The 16,853-nt window shown below is 39.5% G+C and overlaps 1 protein-coding gene across 50 annotated transcripts in view; it reads left to right on the plus strand.

Annotated features, from left to right (window-relative positions):
- The window catches only part of SULF1 (sulfatase 1), a 128,349-nt gene that overhangs the window by 87,834 nt on the left and 23,662 nt on the right, over positions 1-16,853 (plus strand). For all 50 annotated transcript variants that reach the window (XM_040545924.1, XM_040545898.1, XM_040545922.1 and 47 more), the window contains 5 exons: positions 5,421-5,571; positions 6,591-6,766; positions 7,314-7,442; positions 7,709-7,765; positions 8,703-8,832. In XM_040545924.1, coding sequence (XP_040401858.1) covers positions 5,421-5,571; positions 6,591-6,766; positions 7,314-7,442; positions 7,709-7,765; positions 8,703-8,832 — 643 coding nt within the window. The remainder of the gene's footprint in view (positions 1-5,420; positions 5,572-6,590; positions 6,767-7,313; positions 7,443-7,708; positions 7,766-8,702; positions 8,833-16,853) is intronic.

Below are 16,853 nucleotides of genomic sequence, written 5' to 3' on the forward strand. Positions count from 1 at the left end.
TAAATGGTACATTTCACGGTGAATTTTTCTTCAAATAGAAAAGTGCACTAGTATTTATAAACGTTTACTCCTTCCAAGACCTGTAGAACATTTTGTTATCAGCACTGTGTGCTTCCTACTGCACTTTAACAGGTGGTAAATAGAAAGTGAATGCAATTTCCATGATGCGGCATTAATAAAAACAATATGCATCAATGTAGAAACATTAAGTGCTAACAGAAATCAAATGGCAGAAGTCATCCCTTTCTTGAGGATACACCAATCTAAGGCTAGAAAAGTCTAACGCTAATTATCATTTTGCTTTTTGCAAATGTATACATAAAATGGGATGAATTTTCTGTTAATTTATTCACATAATTAAATGTTTACAATGTCTCAGGGTGAATTATTTTACTCATTCTGAGGAAGTCTTTATGAGAAAGGGCTTGACTGGGTTCAGTATTTGTTATTGTTAAACATTTCAGACTTTTTTGTTGATTAAATTGTTTAAGTATAGGTTGGTGTAAGTTTGAAATCTTATGATTTGAAACCTGGCATTTTCCACTGTTTTGCTCCGTGCCAAAACAGATCCATACAGAGAGCCAAGAAGTTTCTGTGCAGTAAGTTCTGCAAACTATGTGCTGGACAAACATAAATGAGCAACTGAGCCATCTAGATTTTCCCAGGCTACTATAGCCTAGGCGAGTGGCAAATAGTGTAGATTTTTAATTGAAAAACCATCTGTTTTTTCAATCCTTACTAACTCTATGGATTTAATATTCATGTAGTATGTTGTAGGTCATTTTGGACTGACCTACATGAAGGGGAGCCCTTTTTCATGTTATCTATTTTTGTAACATGTAAAATGAACTCTCACTCGGTCCTCGGGCACACACTCAAAAAGTTAATGTGCTTTACTATTTGCTGATCAGCTGGCAAGAATGACCTCGAAATGAAACGCTGCTCATTCCTGCACTCTGGGGTAGCACCTGAGCCATTCAGTTGCAGCCCTCCAAAGACCGACAGGCAAAGACCAAGGAGGCCATGGACAATCTGAAAATAATAAAGGTACCTGGCACTGTCTGATGATCATGGACCAAGTGTGCTCAAAACAAAATAGCCTCCATGACTTACAACAGGCAATAGAAAACATGGTAGATATCTTCAATCTGATATTCCCAGTGCTAAGGGAAGTCAAAGAAATACAGATGTCTGTGTTAATTTACAGCAGTACTTATCAGTACAGAGCAAAGACTTTACCAAAAATGGAAGAGTAGAAACAGTGACATACTTTCCCATGATGACTTTCAAAGGCTTATAACAGCTGAACATTTAGCTGGTATCTCCAAATGCTTCAAGAAAAAAATGTTGTGATAAACAGTTACCACTGACATGGAAGAGGCCTGTCTGCTTTAAAAGGTTCTCAGAAATCAGCAATATTCTTCCCAGAATTCACCTCTGTTTGTGGTTTTCTTTTTTTTCTTTTTTTTTTTTTTGATTTTGTTGTTGTTGTTGGGTTTGGGGTTTTTCTTTGATTCTTTGTTTGTTTTAGGGAAAAAAAAAGTAGATAAATCTGAGGGTGATATCAGACCTGGTGCCTGGCAAGTAATGCCATTCATAGAATCATAGAATATCCCAAGTCAGAAGAGACCCACAAGGATCATGGAGCCCAACTCCTGGGTCCCCTAAAGGACCACCCAAAAAAACAGACCATGTGTCAGAGAGCGTTGTTCAAACACTTCTTGAATTCTGGCAGACCGAGTGCCATGACCACTGCCCTGGGGAGCCTGTCCCGCTGCCCGACCACCCTCTGGGTGCAGAACCTTTCCCTAACACCCAGCCTGACCCTCCCCTGTCCCAGCTCCATGCCGTTCCCTCGGGTCCTGTCACTGTGCCCAGAGAGCAGAGCTCAGCACCTGCTCCTCCGCTCCCCTCGTGAGGAAGCTGCAGGTTGCCATGAGGCCTCCCCTCAGCCTGCTCTGCTCTGGGCTGAGCAAGCCAAGGGACCTCAGCCACTCCTCATACATCTTCCTCTTTAGACCCTTCACCATCTTTGTAGCCTTCCTTTGGACACTCTCTAATAGTTTTGTCCTTTTTATACTGTGGCACCCAAAACTGCACACAGTGCTAAAGATGAGGCCACCCCAGCACAAAGCAGAGGGGGACAATCCCTTCCCTCGACCCACTAGCCCTGTCATGTTTGATGCACCCCAGGGTAAGGTTGGCCCTTTTGGCTGCTGGGGCACATGGCTGGCTCATACTCAATTGGCCATTGTCCAAAACCCATAGATCCCTTTCTGCAGGGCTTCTCTTCAGCCGCTCATCCCTGAGTCTGTACATATAGCCACAGTTGCCCCTTCCCACGTGCAGAATCAGGACTTGCTCTTGTTAAACTTCATATGGCTGGTGATTGCCCAGCTCTCAAATTTGTCAAGATTTCTCTGCAAGGCCTCTCTACCCTAGATGGAGTCAACAGCTCTTCCCAGTTTAGTATCATTCTCAAACTTAGTCAGTATACCTTCAGGTCTGGCATTCTTACGGATTTCTGTAAGACAAAAACCAAGGGTGAGCAGGGAACACAGACTAGTTGTGGGACTTTTAGATTCCTTTCCGAGTCTTCTCTACTGCTCTTTCCCCACCATTTAGGACCCCAATCTCACATTTCTCCATTGGCCACTGGCATTAGATAATTCACAGAAGGTCCTTTTCCTAGAATTGTCTAGGAGGAAAATTCTGCTCGCTCCCTGCCTCACTCATTTCTCACCCAGAAAATTCAAAATGCATTTGGAAAGTGTCTGTGAAAGGTTTTAACCACCCTGCTAAACCCCTGAGTGCTGCTTTTAAAGACTATCCATTATTTGGAGGAGGCTTCTGACAATGTCCTGGGAACATGAGACCTGAGCCTGCTTCAGCAGCTGGCTCTCCTTCCTGGCACAGAGGCAGGCTGTCACAGCGCTGCCGGCTGAGCGCAGCTCACAGCCACCTCATCCCTCCACAGCACGGGCACTCAGGACAGGAGTCTGATGGAAAAAAAGAAAAGAAAAAAAAAAAAGGCTTAATTTTGCTGGAAAATGCTGATTAATCAAGACTGAGCTCTTTCATGGGAAAATATCTCGTTTGACAAACTTCCAAAGAAATAGAGGAAGGTTTGCACTTGTATCACACTTTCTGTCTTCTGTATCCTTGCCTAATACCTGATAGGTGACCAAAACTCCTAAGACTTGCTTCTTCACAGTTTAAGGCTCCATCTGCTAGGGATGAGGGCTAGCTGACAACCTAGAGGGTTGTGCTTCTGGGCTCAAGTTCATTAATTTTTGTGGTAATATAAGCATCCCTTTTAAAAATCAGATTTCCATGGGAAATATCAAAATTATGACTTTTCAATCAGAAATAAAAGAATTTCCAGCAGAAAGTAAATTCTAGTTTATGTTTGTCTTTGCTTAGTAGGGAGCTAACCTTTCCATACTTCTTAGTCTCAAGGAAATTTTCACAAATCCAGTGATACCATTGTATCAATTCTGTTTTTCCTTTTTTTTAATGGTTAAGTAGGTTAGTCAAAACCAGCTGTATGTACTAGAGATGCATACATTACTCAAATTCTACCTAAATTCTCAAAAACAGTCTCCAATTACAATGTGGACTGTTAGTTTGTTGTAGTTGACTATCAGTGCCTTAGGCTATCCATTTAGCTACATTTATCCTTAGAATACCTAGTTGCAGGTTATACATGCTTTAGCTAAAACTGCAGAGTAACTGCATCCACCATATAGTGATCACATACAACCATGTGAAGAAAAATGAAAGTTAAATGAAGGAGTGGTTCAAGGTATGACTTTGTTATCATTGTACAGTGTTCTTCTGTTGTTCAGTGCGAACTCTTGTGAAAGGACAACTAACTACACATAAATATTTATTTGGGAAAAATATACCTTGGTATAATGCACATATTAAAATCATCACTATTTATACAATATTAGTAAACTTATTTTTTATTATAGACTAAAAGAGAACCATAGGAATCAATTTAATCCAATCACACAACAGCATTTTTTTCATTTTCAATTTACATTTATTTTTCAAAAGTAATGCAGTAATATATGTATCATGTACTGCAGTATACTGTTAGCAGTAAGGAAAAATTAAAAGCAAAGAACCTCAGAAAATCAAAGCCTAGATTCTGCAAGTATTAGAGAAAGGAAGTACTCGTATATATGTCAAAACATTACAGGAAGTGGATCTTGTTTAGTTTGTTATCACCTTTTAGTTGTCCTGGATGTTAGGTATAAAAACAGGACTGATAGAGAGTTTCTGTACCATGCATATGTGTACAGCAAATCTGTTTGGCATATTTTTTGCAATACTTTTTCTTCAGGGGTGATAAGTACAGGAAGGTATTCTTGATTCTTATATGACATCCTTTAAAAATTCACAGGCTGTGGTTAGAACACCTCTCTTAAATCTTTCCTTTGATGCTTGTGCAAACTTCTAAAGCAGCATTATTTGACCATGTAGGACTCTGTGCCATAGTCCTCCTTAGTACTAGTATCAGCAGCAGTATTAGTTCAATATTGATGTTACACTGGCAATGCACTATGTTTTGTATTCACATAGAAAAAACAACACCTCAACAGGATTTAATGTATAAGTAAACATCATTTTGGTGTGGGTGGAATTTGCACATATGCCATGTCACCAGGTGTTACTGGGATGTAGCTCAGGTGAGGACCAAGGGCAAGTGATGGAGGCTGAACGTGGGTCTGGAGTCAGCGGGGCTGGCTGCAGCATCTCCTCGTATCAGAGCTGACCCTGCACACCCACCCTGTGGGCTTGCATTCAGGGTCCTAGCAATGCCCATACTTTGGTGATGGGAGGGTAGGAAAGCCAATGCTTTCACTCTTTGGAGCATCTTAAATACTGATAATACTGGTGTTGCCATTCATATCCTAGAACTTCTGAACTTCTTTGTCCCACAGGAAAATATCTCTCTTTTAACTTGTTCTAATATGAAGGTACTTTTCCCACTGGAAATTGACATTAATGTTAAGGGGAGGTCATCATCTTTGATCTCTGACTTCCTCCATTTTCCTACTTGTCTTTATGGGATGTGTTATTTGGATAGGCATTTTTAAAGATTGCAGATTCATTTGAAAAATGCCTTTTGGTACATCCCAAATATTGACATGGGTCTGGTAGCAGTGTTTGAGCCTGAAAGAAAGCTTGGAAAGCAAGTGGTTAAAAATTTTTGAGGAGTGATATATGGACCATTGAAGCTCCGAAGCCACTGAACTGACATTTGTTGATATTTTGCATTAGGAATACTAGTCACCACGTGGAATATGTGACTTAACCGTTTGTTGGATATTCCTGTGTTAAAGCAGTTCCTGATTTCCTCCAATGCCTGTGGTGCTGCACAATGCTCAGTTCCTTTCTCTTCCTCACAGCACTCCCAGCTATAACTATGCACCAAACATGGATAAGCACTGGATCATGCAGTACACAGGGCCCATGCTGCCTATCCACATGGAGTTTACAAACGTCTTGCAACGCAAGAGACTTCAGACCCTGATGTCAGTTGACGACTCTATGGAAAGAGTGAGTTCAAGAAACTACTGCGAATATGTTCCTATTAGTCAGTACAAAATTAAACAAATTCTTTCCTTACCTTCCCCAACCACAGCCTGGGAAAAGCCCCCGGGATGCAAAGAATTACTCCACATATCCCCAGTCCAAATGAGTTCTGGTTATATTCTGTGCAATGTAGTGCCAAGTTCCTTGCTTGCTTCTTTGAATTGGTAGGTGAATAAGCTGAAGATTGTTTTTTAATGGAAAAGTCAGTGGGCCTAGTAGAAAGCCTGGTATTAACAGAATATGCATCACCTGCACGTCCACATGGATAGATGCAGGTGAGCACATGACAACTTCTCTTCATTTCACACACTCCCTTCACAGTTTGTCCTTCAGATGAAATTTGGGAATTGGCAAATCTCAGCAACTCAGGTGTCAGCCTGCTAGTGTTTGCAGAAGTTAGGCAATGCAATGTACAGCTAATTATAGGTAACATGATACATGAACTATGAGGTGTAGTTTGCATGACTTTTTGTTCAAAAATCAAGCACCATGACCAAAGATCTTCCCCCAGAGAGATTTCTTTAAACTTTAATAAAAATTTACAGCCTTTTCCCAAGCCCACAACTGTAAGGAGTGAGAAATCTGTAGACTAACACAGTAAATCAACTCTGAGTACCATTTGCCCTAAAGCTGTAGCAGTTTTTTCCCAAGCTGTGTTTGAGTATACATTGACTTTTGGACACACTAATGCAACTACATTAGCAGTACCTTATTTTGTATTATAATTTTCTGTACGTCCTCTCTTTCCTCAAAGCAAATTCTCTGCTGTGAAATATGAAATTGTATTTGTGAGTTGAATGTTTTTAGCAGCACAGTAGAGACAAGATGTAAAAATGCCCATTCACAAAATGTCTGTTTCAGTAATTTCATTGATATCATGTTTGGTTTTGTGTATTTAAGGTAGTAAAATGATTGTTATAAATGATTATACAGAAAACATGTTTTGCTACATTTAATTCAGTTTTTCCTTTGCTGTATTTCAGTTATACCGAATGCTTATGGAGATGGGAGAACTGGAGAACACCTACATTATTTACACTGCTGACCATGGTTACCATATTGGGCAGTTTGGACTGGTCAAGGGGAAGTCAATGCCATATGACTTTGATATTCGAGTTCCTTTCTTTATTCGTGGTCCAAGTGTAGAGCCAGGATCAATGTACGTTCTCTTATATCTTTAGCACAGCTGTTAAACCCAATGTAAAATGTTTCTAAGTGCATACAATTACTACTTTGTCTAGCTTCATTTCATAAAGGATGCCCTATTACCGCAGAGCAATGACTTCTAAGAAGAGTGATGTCTTTCACTTTGCATAGTATTCATAAGTTGTTACATAGATGAAAAAAATGTATGTGTAGCCCTGTAGTGCTAGATTTAAAAAGTAGGTGCTCATCTTTACTGCTTACCTTCTGCAGCAGAATAGCTAGCTGGCTGCATGACCTCATTGTCAATCATATGAGAATAACATCACTATTGTACCTCCTTCTCTTATTGTCCTTAGCTTTTTCTTTGTAACGATATTCTGCAACAGTGGCCTGTTCTCAGAGTTGTAGCCTTCAAAGGGGGGTTTCTAAACATAGCACTTGTGTAGAGCTTTACATCTTCAAAGCCCTGATAAACATTAATTACCGTTCTAATTCTGAGAGAATGTGAAGACTTGCATATTGAATACATGACAACTATGACCTTTTCTCTTGATTTGCAGAGTGCCTCAGATAGTTCTGAATATTGATCTTGCTCCAACAATTCTGGATATTGCAGGACTTGACACTCCTCCAGATATGGATGGCAAATCTGTCCTAAAGCTTCTAGACCTGGAGAGACCAGGAAACAGGTGGGTCCCAGCTCTTTTTGTTTTTGTAGCTAGTTCAAAAGCAAACACCTGAGTAAATGAACAACTGAGTGGAAAAAGAGGTTCTGTGGAAATGAGCTGTGTCAGGCCAATGACCACAGCTTCCACATTTGAAGACTCTCTTAAATAGCACGTCTATAAAATTGCAGATATACATAAGCAGGGAGGTGGTTTTTAAAAAATAAATTGTTAACACTAGCAGTGCTATATATAGGTGCCAGGAGTAAATATTTTTATTTTGGTTTCAGGTTTCGAACAAACAAGAAGACCAAAATCTGGCGTGACACATTTCTGGTGGAAAGAGGGTAATTATTAGGGGTGAGAGAGTTTTGAGAGGGAACACTCTCTTCTACATGCTTTCCTTTCTGCTCTCTCCTCTTTCTCTTTATGGCCAGTGGAGTAGTAAATTTTGGAAGCAAACTTGCAGATCTGGCTTGTTTTCTAATTTCCCACCACTGGCTATGCATGCTGCTGTGCTCCCTTCCCTCTAAGATACTTGAAAGCACACTCTCCTAGCAGCTCTCCTAGCCTATACCTCCTCCTTCTCTAACATTGTACTTGTGACCACTTATGTCATCATCTGACTCATTTTCTTTTCAATTCTCTGTTTCATATCCAGCTGTGCAATATCCTCTTATCAACTGATTTAGTATTTTCCACCATAGATCAGAAGCATTCTTCATTTTTGTTCTAGCTAAGAAAAGACGTATGTGTAAACGAGATTTATGACTATAGCTACTCTTTTCTCTTATACCTTTTTACTCTCCTGCCTTGACAATTATTGCTGTGAAAACTTTCTCTGGGTAAAAACTTCACAGCAATTTCCTTGTGGCAATTTATGGTTTTATGAATTATGAAAATCTTGTGTGATGTACTGCAAAACAATGCATATAAGACACACTGTACTGAATGAATATGAAAGCCCTGTAGTCTCTTCAGCTGGGTTCTTCATCCAGACAAATATTGCTTCAGCATATTTTCTTTTGACGTTTATTTATGAATAGTGCTGAACTGTATCAATTAGATATATTTCAGTAGTTCTTACTTTGGGCAAATTCCAGCGAATAGCCTGAGCCCTTTTTTCACCACATGACTTTTTGTCATTAAAGGTTGCTAGCAGAAATGTGGGGATTTTCTCCCTTAGAAGACTAAAATATTCAAGTAGCTTTGTTTTACCAGTTAAATTCACCATCTCCAGAGTTTAGAATAATTTATGTAAAATATTCAACTTTTTTTTTAAAGAAAATTTCTACGAAAGAAGGAGGAAACCAATAAAAACACTCAGCAGTCTAATCAACTTCCAAAATATGAGAGAGTAAAAGAATTATGCCAACAAGCAAGATACCAAACAGCCTGTGAACAACCAGGACAGGTAAGATACAGACAGTTGCAGTCCTCTTTGTACCGCAGGGAAATGCGGGTCTTTCACAAGGGATCAAAGGAATATCAGGAATGTTTTTTGTATCCTTAGCAATCATCATGCTTTATTTATTGAAATTCCTTGCATGAGGGAAGTGATTGTCCTCTGGTGTTCAAGTACTGCGTTCAGCTTTGAGCCCCTCACTGCAAGAAAGACATTGAGCTGCTGGAATGTGTTCAGAGGAGAGCAGCAAATCTGGTGAAGGGACTAGAAAACAAGACTTTGAGGGGTGGCTGAGGGAACTGGGGCTGTTCATTCTGGAGAAGAGGAGGCTGAGGGGAGATCTCATCACTCCCTACAACTACATGATAGAACGTTGTAGTGAGGTGGGTGTCAGTCTTTTTTTGCAGGTAACAAGTTATAGGACATGAGGAAATGGCTTCAAGTTGCACCAGGGGAGGTTTAAATTGGATGTCAGTAAGAATTTCTTCACGTGGTTAGGCATTGGAATAAGCTGTCCAGGGAAGTGGTGGAGTTGCCATCCATGGGGGTATTTAAGAGATGTGTGGACATGGTGCTTATGAACATGGTTTGCTGGTGGACTTAGGAGTGCTGGGGTAATGAGTGGACTTGATGATCTTAATGAACTTTTCCAACTGAAATAATTCTATGAAATTAAGAAAACGCGAGTCACACTCCAAATTCTGTTCAACTGACTCTGAGTTAATGCTATATGGTAACGTGTAAAGCTGGATTTACCGGGGAAGGAATGGAAGGGAGCTGTATGCCTTCACGCGGACACCACCTCTGACCGGTGCAAGCAGGGGCTCTGGCACCATCTCACACCCTGCTGTCCTCCCACCCCATCCCCGTCCCAGTCCTGCACACCTCTTCTGAGGAGTGAGAGGTGATCTTTCCCAGGCAGGCGCTCGCGCTTTTCCTCAGATGTTTGCTCAGACTACTGCAGCCGGCTGTGGGCCTGGCACTGAAATGCCGGCGTGCTGTTTTGAAGGGGAGTATAAAGCCGTACTGTGCTCTGCTTGCCTCTGCAGCCACCCATGGAGCTTCACCCAGGGCAGGTAGAGCCCTGTAAAACAAACCCAAAGGCTCTTGGGAGAGCCTGCACACTTACAGATGTACGCCTTCCCCACCTTGCTCCTTGTCACTCATTAGAGCGTAGTGTTACGGTAAATCTCTGTTAATCCCACATTGGACGGCAGTATGTTTTGGCTGGCACATCCTTGGTTAGGTCCTCTGCCACAGTTCCCACCTCACACGCTCTTTAAACGCAGTCACTTTTAAGGGGGTATGCACAATATCACAGTCTCGCCCAAGGGCAAAGTTTTCAGGAGTTCAAACACTGCCATTGTAAACAGAGATTAAATCTGAAAAACTGAATATTTTTATAAAAAAAAATAAAGGAGATCAATGGAGTCATTTAGACTGTTAGACGCTAAAATGTTTAGTTTTAAAATACTAAAATATTTTCTTTGCAATTATTTCTTATATTTACTACCTCTTATGCCAAAATTCAAGTTTGGAATAATTTTCTTTTCCACATGTGAATAGACAAGGTTAAGTGTCCTGACCAGGTATCCCAGCTGAAGCACAAGGGAAGGCTGCTGCCAGCACTGCTCCCAGGCCCCTGTGGAGGACTTGACTTTCTGTCCTGTGTTGGTGACTCGCCTTTGATCAAAGGGCAGAGGAAGGTGAATGTCTTGGGCTGGGAAGGAGCTGACAAGAGCAATGGTGCTTGATACCAGATCCACTGCCTATGGACTCCCCTCAGGGACCTTTAGATACTGAAGACATGTTGGCTCCACAGAGCCCAGCAGCCAGCCCTCACAGCTGAAAGAAGGACAAGGCTGAACTGATCTTCTTAAGACAAATTTTCAGCCCCAGCCACTGGCGCACATAAATGATGTTCTTAAACAAAGAGATCAGAGTTGTCCCTGATCCTTCTAACATCCTGAAGGCTTCCTGCAGGGATACACATATGCAGACAGAGCATCCTGAGGTGTATTAGTGCATCCTCTCGGCATGCTCTGAGCTTGTTCAACCCATGGTGAACAAGCCTGTCTCTCATGCCCCATTCACTCCTGTTCCAGCCTTGTGAAACAAGGGGAACTTCTCTTGCAGGGGCTGGCTACACATGGTACTCGTGGGTAAGTCAGTGTAGCATAGACTGGATGTGAATTTAAAGAGCAGCAGTAGAATAACATAAACTTCAGCGAGGCATTGCAGTGTGAAGTAAGTGTCTGCAGGATTTTTTCCACTTAGTAAAATTCTTTAAGAAAATTAAAAGTTAATGGACCAAATAATTTCACTTTAGCCCAGATGGTTTCCATTGTTTAATATGAGGGATCATAGTTTAATACGAGGTTCCTCCAGCAGATTTCACCTAATTGCTTTGCACCTCTTGGAAAAAGGTAACATTTGTATGTGGTTCTTAATTTCAGTTCATTTTATCTTTTGAGATTAGTAGCTTTCATTTCAATTACATAGGTGCATATATATTAAAAAAAAAAAATCTTCATGTTAATTTATGATCACTTATGTAGTACTTCCTACCCTAATTAGTTGTGCTTAAAATCATTTTAATTAAAATCACCTTCATAGATTTGTGATTGCTGACAGATTTTTAGAGAATGAAATTACTGGTCAGTGGGAAGTTGCTGCTAAACATCTGGAACTAAGAATAAACATTTGGTGAATTAATACACTGTCTAGTGCATTTAGAGCATATTCTTCATTTTAACTTACTTTAGTCAATATCTAGTTCATTTGAAATCAAGAATGCAATTGGGATTTGAAAAAGACGATAATTCATTTTTCCTGTTCTAAAATGATGCGTGATCCTGAGACTCTGGAAAATAATTGGTTTAGCTTATTTTCTATTTAATAGGTAACCTCTTAATTAATTAATTAAAAAGAACCTGGCATAGTTAAGACACTTTTCAAATTAAAAATTTCAAAATATATTTTTTTCTATATTTTTCTATCTCCCGTGTCTATCAAAAAGAAGCTTAACATAAAAAAATGAAAAAAAAAATATTAAACATCTGTAAAATTACTGTCATTATTCCATAATTATTTAAAGTCTAACTACTGTTTATCTAAATGAGAAAGGAAATGTAGGTTGTAGATTACGTTTAGCTGCAAGTTAGCAAGAGTTATGAGTTACAGAAAAAAAATGGTTTGGTTTCTTAAGAGAAAACTGTTATAAAATACATATGCAAAATAAAGTTAAATTCTTTTATCATGATTTTTTCTGATTTAAATTTTTAGCACCATTGATAGATTGAATCATTTTCATTGTAGAGCACCTTCCCCTTATTATTTTTATTTTTTTTCACAATCCCCTTTTATGGGAAGATGGTTTCCAAAAGTTCAGTCACATCCATGAGAGCATAACAGAAATGAGATGTGCACAACTGCACAGACATATTTCGCTTCTGAGTTATGTTCAGCCAGTCATTAACTTGAACCAGCAGCGAGCCCTTGCAGAGGGGAGAAGCATGCATACTGAGCTGCGTTAGCAATAACACAGCTAACAGGTCATGGGAAGTGATTGCTTGCCTCTGCTTGGTGTGCATTTGGGTTTGGACCTCCATTAGCAGTGGGACACTGGTAAGCTGGAGCACGTCCAGTAGAGGACCCCAGAGAAGGTCAGGAGGTACTGAGGAGGGGCAGAGGTTTGTTTAGACAGGAGAACAAGAGGCAAAGGGAGATCTAATTGCTGCCTTCAGCTAACTAACGGCTAATTAGAGAGAAGACAGACCCACGCACTTCTTGGAGGTGCACAACAGAAGGGCTATAAGCAACAGGCAAGTTGCAGCAAGGGAAATTATGACGAGGTGTATGGAAAAAAATGTTACCGTAAGAGTGATTAAGCACTGAGCTGGTTGCCCAAAAAGGCTGTGGAAGGTCCATCCAGGGATATTTTCAAAACCTAATAAAGTTGTTCCTACTTTGAGGAGGACGTTGGACTAAATGACCTCCAGATGTTCCTTCCAGTGATTGCACATGCTCCTACTTTTTTACTTGCTTAACTCCTGGACTTGAGGATTTTGAGTTTTCTTCTCCTCCTCAACTTCATAACTTGGGAAGTATTGTTAATTTTGTCTGTCCTGTAAATGGGGTACAGGTCACCTGCAATGTTAGAAAATGGACCAGTTTTCAGCTCCTGACGTGACCTAGTTGTTGACCTGTGCTCACCAGCATCACACAGTTGGTCCTGGCCCACCCAGGCCAGAGTCATTCCCACTGCACAGGGAGCAGCAGCGGGGTGGGCTCTGCTCAGTTTTGGGGGTCAGGGTGAGAATTTCCTGCTTCACATCCCACAGAGTGCTGCAAGAAATTATGAAGGGAACCATAGGTTTCCTTCTGAGTTTGTTGGCCAAATTTGTCACCAGTTTATGTGGTGTAGCTTACTGAGGTCACTTGATTGAGTTCAGTTGTTTTAGTAGTGACTGTTGATGATTTTTATCACATAAATAGTATACAGGTATATGTTTTTTGTTTTTATATATATTTCATTGATACATATTTCCCCTCTGTTTTACTGTGATGAGGTACACATTAGAAATAACTATCCATCTGCATTGCTATTACCCATGCTGTTGTTTTAAACTGGGAAACAATTGATGCAAATTTTTAACTAAAATTTTGTTAATTTTCCAGGAAAGCAGAAATAATAGCATGAAACAAATGTTTCTCGGGATTAATGTAGCCTTATCATGGCACAAATCTTCTCTCAGATTTCCATTGAAATAAGATGAGATGAGAATATATGTTAGTTCAGGAGGTTTAGAGGCAAGCTGCTCTTAAATCCTGTGGCAGGTTATTTTTGTTGAACTCACTCCATCTTCCTACCCATGAAATTCTTCTGGATACTTAGCAAATATCAAATAAGAGCATTTTAGTGATGTTTTCATTTATACCTTTTCTTTCTCTCTTCCCTTACATAAACTTGTAATTAATGAGTTTAGTTAATTCATCAGTATTTATTCTTTTTCTTTCACCAGTCTGAGTCATAGGAATTTTCCCGAGGCAAAATTTTAACTTCTGGGACTTAACGTTGTTTCCCAGATAACAGTTACCTTTTGAGGTCTTGTGCTGATAGTCCTGGTGTCTCCAGTGCACTGTTCAATCCATAATTTATAATCAGTATCAAATCCATAGCCAAACATGCATTTTTATCCTCTTGTAAAAATTACACAAAACGACAACGTTATTTTAAAATTTTCCCAGCAGAGGGGAGAAAAAAAAAAAAAAAGCAAAAAGCCACCCTCCCAAAATGAGGACTGTGAAGCTTTGTGTTTAAAATTTGAACTCTTAGGTTGGATGACTCAGCAACCAAACCTAGACTCAGGTCTGTTTATTTTATGGGCATACATCTCCAACCATCTGCTCTGCACTACCTGCCAGTTTGTAAACAGCAAAGGTCTGAAACTTGTAAAGATCTGTAGTCTGCTGCCAGCTCAGATAAACACTGACAGTGGGCAGAATGGAAAAATGTGTCATGCTACGCATGTTTGTATGACATGCATGCCCATGAACCCAAACCAAGCTAGATAGGTGCCATGCTGCAGCAGTCACTGCCCTTCCTTGTGCTCTTTTTTTTTTTTTTTTTTTTTTTTTTTTTTGCTCAGCTTTAGAGATGCAGAATGGTGTATGTCCTCACAAGGAAGCATCCCAAAGCTGCCCTAAAGAAATAATGTTCTGCTTGGAGACTATCCCTGAAGACTGTACAATGAAATTTTACTTAGATTAGATCTCAATGTATTTTACAGTCATTTAAGGCTTTACAGGTAGTCACTGGAGACATGCTGCTGAATCCAAGCATCAGCTCTGCGGTAAATGTGCAAGATTCTTCTGGCTATGATCCAAAGAGCATGTTATGCAGTCTGTACAGACCCCTTATTTCTCATGAATCCTTTGACATTTAAAAATCTAGCATAAGAATTGAATTTTATTATTCATATTTATATTTATCATGTTATCATATCAGCATTCAGTATAAGCATGTCTGTTTTAACACTGAAAGAATACTTGCCATCAATCAGCTTACAGATAATATTGTAAAGGAAATTAGAATGTGGCTTATTAGGTGTAGTCTGGTTTGGCTCAAGTATCTATGTTCTCATAAAATAAATATCACAGACCATACATTTGTAAAGGTCAGCTTTATGACCAGCTGCAGAGTATGAATAAAAACACATAAGCTGGTAAGAGCTGGACAGAAGTGTCAGATGGCTGGCCAGGAACTGACAGCCAGACCCCAAGCACCCACTAAAACCCAACTAAAATTATGATATGGCACATAAACATCACTCATTGATCCTCCTGGTTTCAGAACAACCTCTTGACAATTACAGGAATAGAAAGGCACTGGTCATGGGTATGCAGGAGTGCATTAACGTATTGCTATTCCATATGCTGCCTCCTGCCTCAGCTTGTTTCTCCATTTTCTATTATATTGCACCTATTCAAGCAGAGCTTCTTACAACATTGTCAAAGTGAGATATTAGCAGCCCAGACAGAGTAGATTAATGCAAGAAAGAAAGCTTTTTTTTTTTTTTTTCTTCATAGTAGCAACATTCATTTGGGTTGGAAGCAGTGTCAACTAATCCCGTCAACCTATTTTACCAGAACTGGTAAAGGTTCAAGGCTGGTTCTTTGCCGTCTGCACATTGGTACCACCTTTTCTTAATCATAATTCAGAAGAGCATCTACACATAGGCTTAACTGGAAGCATATGTGTTTGGGACCAGTCATGTGCTTAAAGCTAAGTACATACTTCAGTGCTTTCACAACAGTTCTTGCAGCTATTGCTCAGTTTGGACCCTCCAGAGTCATCCGTCGTAGTTGACAGAATCATACCTGCAATTTTGTTGCTCAAGATTTCATAGGAATTGCCAGAAATTATGATATCCCTTGTTAAAATGCTATCCTTCTTATGGCTTACAACCAAATATGAAGATAGATTCCTTTATCTCCAAAGATAATCCTTCAAAGCATGGTATTTTGTATTTCAGCCTAAATATTTCATATTTCAGCCTAAATATTTAAGCTTCCTAACAATTCTCCCCAGATTTGTTCTCTCCAGATTTGACAATTTTTCAAATCTAAGCAATTCTGAATCTGAAGCACCAGCTCCATTCTGGATAAAATCCAGAGATATTCCAGTCTGAGAAGATCTTTCTTTCACTGGTTTCATCTCTTCCATAGCACAACTACGTTCAGCATTTTTGCCACCATCTTATCAGTGTTCCCTAACAGAAATACCTCTTGGAGAAATGCCAAACTAAGAAGCAGTTTTATGTACCAAAAACATTTACACAGAAAATACAGATTACGCAAGAATCATTTTATGACTTTCTGTAGTACTCCTTGGTGGTTGTCATTTGCAGTGTTTTCATTCTAAAGTATCCATTGAAATATAGTATAAATTAAGTCCTCTGCAGATTAAATGTGTATGACCCAGTAGGAACCAGTTATTTTTGTCATTACTATTTATAGTTGAATGGCTAAATTTATCTTTGAGTGTCATTGGCTCCTATTTGCTTGAACCTGAGAGCAGACATTTATTGGATAATAACAGAAGTTTGTTGATGTTGAGCTGCTACTACAGACAAGCTAATGGATTTGGTAAAGAATGCTATGTAGGTGACGTTTGATATCTTGACCTAAGCACCTATACTTCTAGAGCTGACAATAAGGTTCATGCATTTTTGTAAACTAGAAAACTGCTAGAGCCATGACATTTAAAATCAATCATATCTATACATCAAAAATGCAACACTGTATGATCTGAAAACCTCCTCCTAGGTTATTTTCTGTCTTCTGTTTCTTAAACACTGTGAAGGAGCTTGAAACTGGCAAATTTCATATAGTTATTTCTGTTATACAATGATTAATTTCTTCATTCTTCTTTTCTCCTCAAGTTCTGTCCCTATGTATTTAACTGAATGTATTTATAAAGTCTCTTCTACATTCCCCTCTATATTACATCAGTTTTTACAGGACAA

The sequence above is a fragment of the Cygnus olor genome, chromosome 2 (genome assembly GCF_009769625.2).
Source record: "Cygnus olor isolate bCygOlo1 chromosome 2, bCygOlo1.pri.v2, whole genome shotgun sequence".
NCBI lineage: Eukaryota > Metazoa > Chordata > Aves > Anseriformes > Anatidae > Cygnus > Cygnus olor.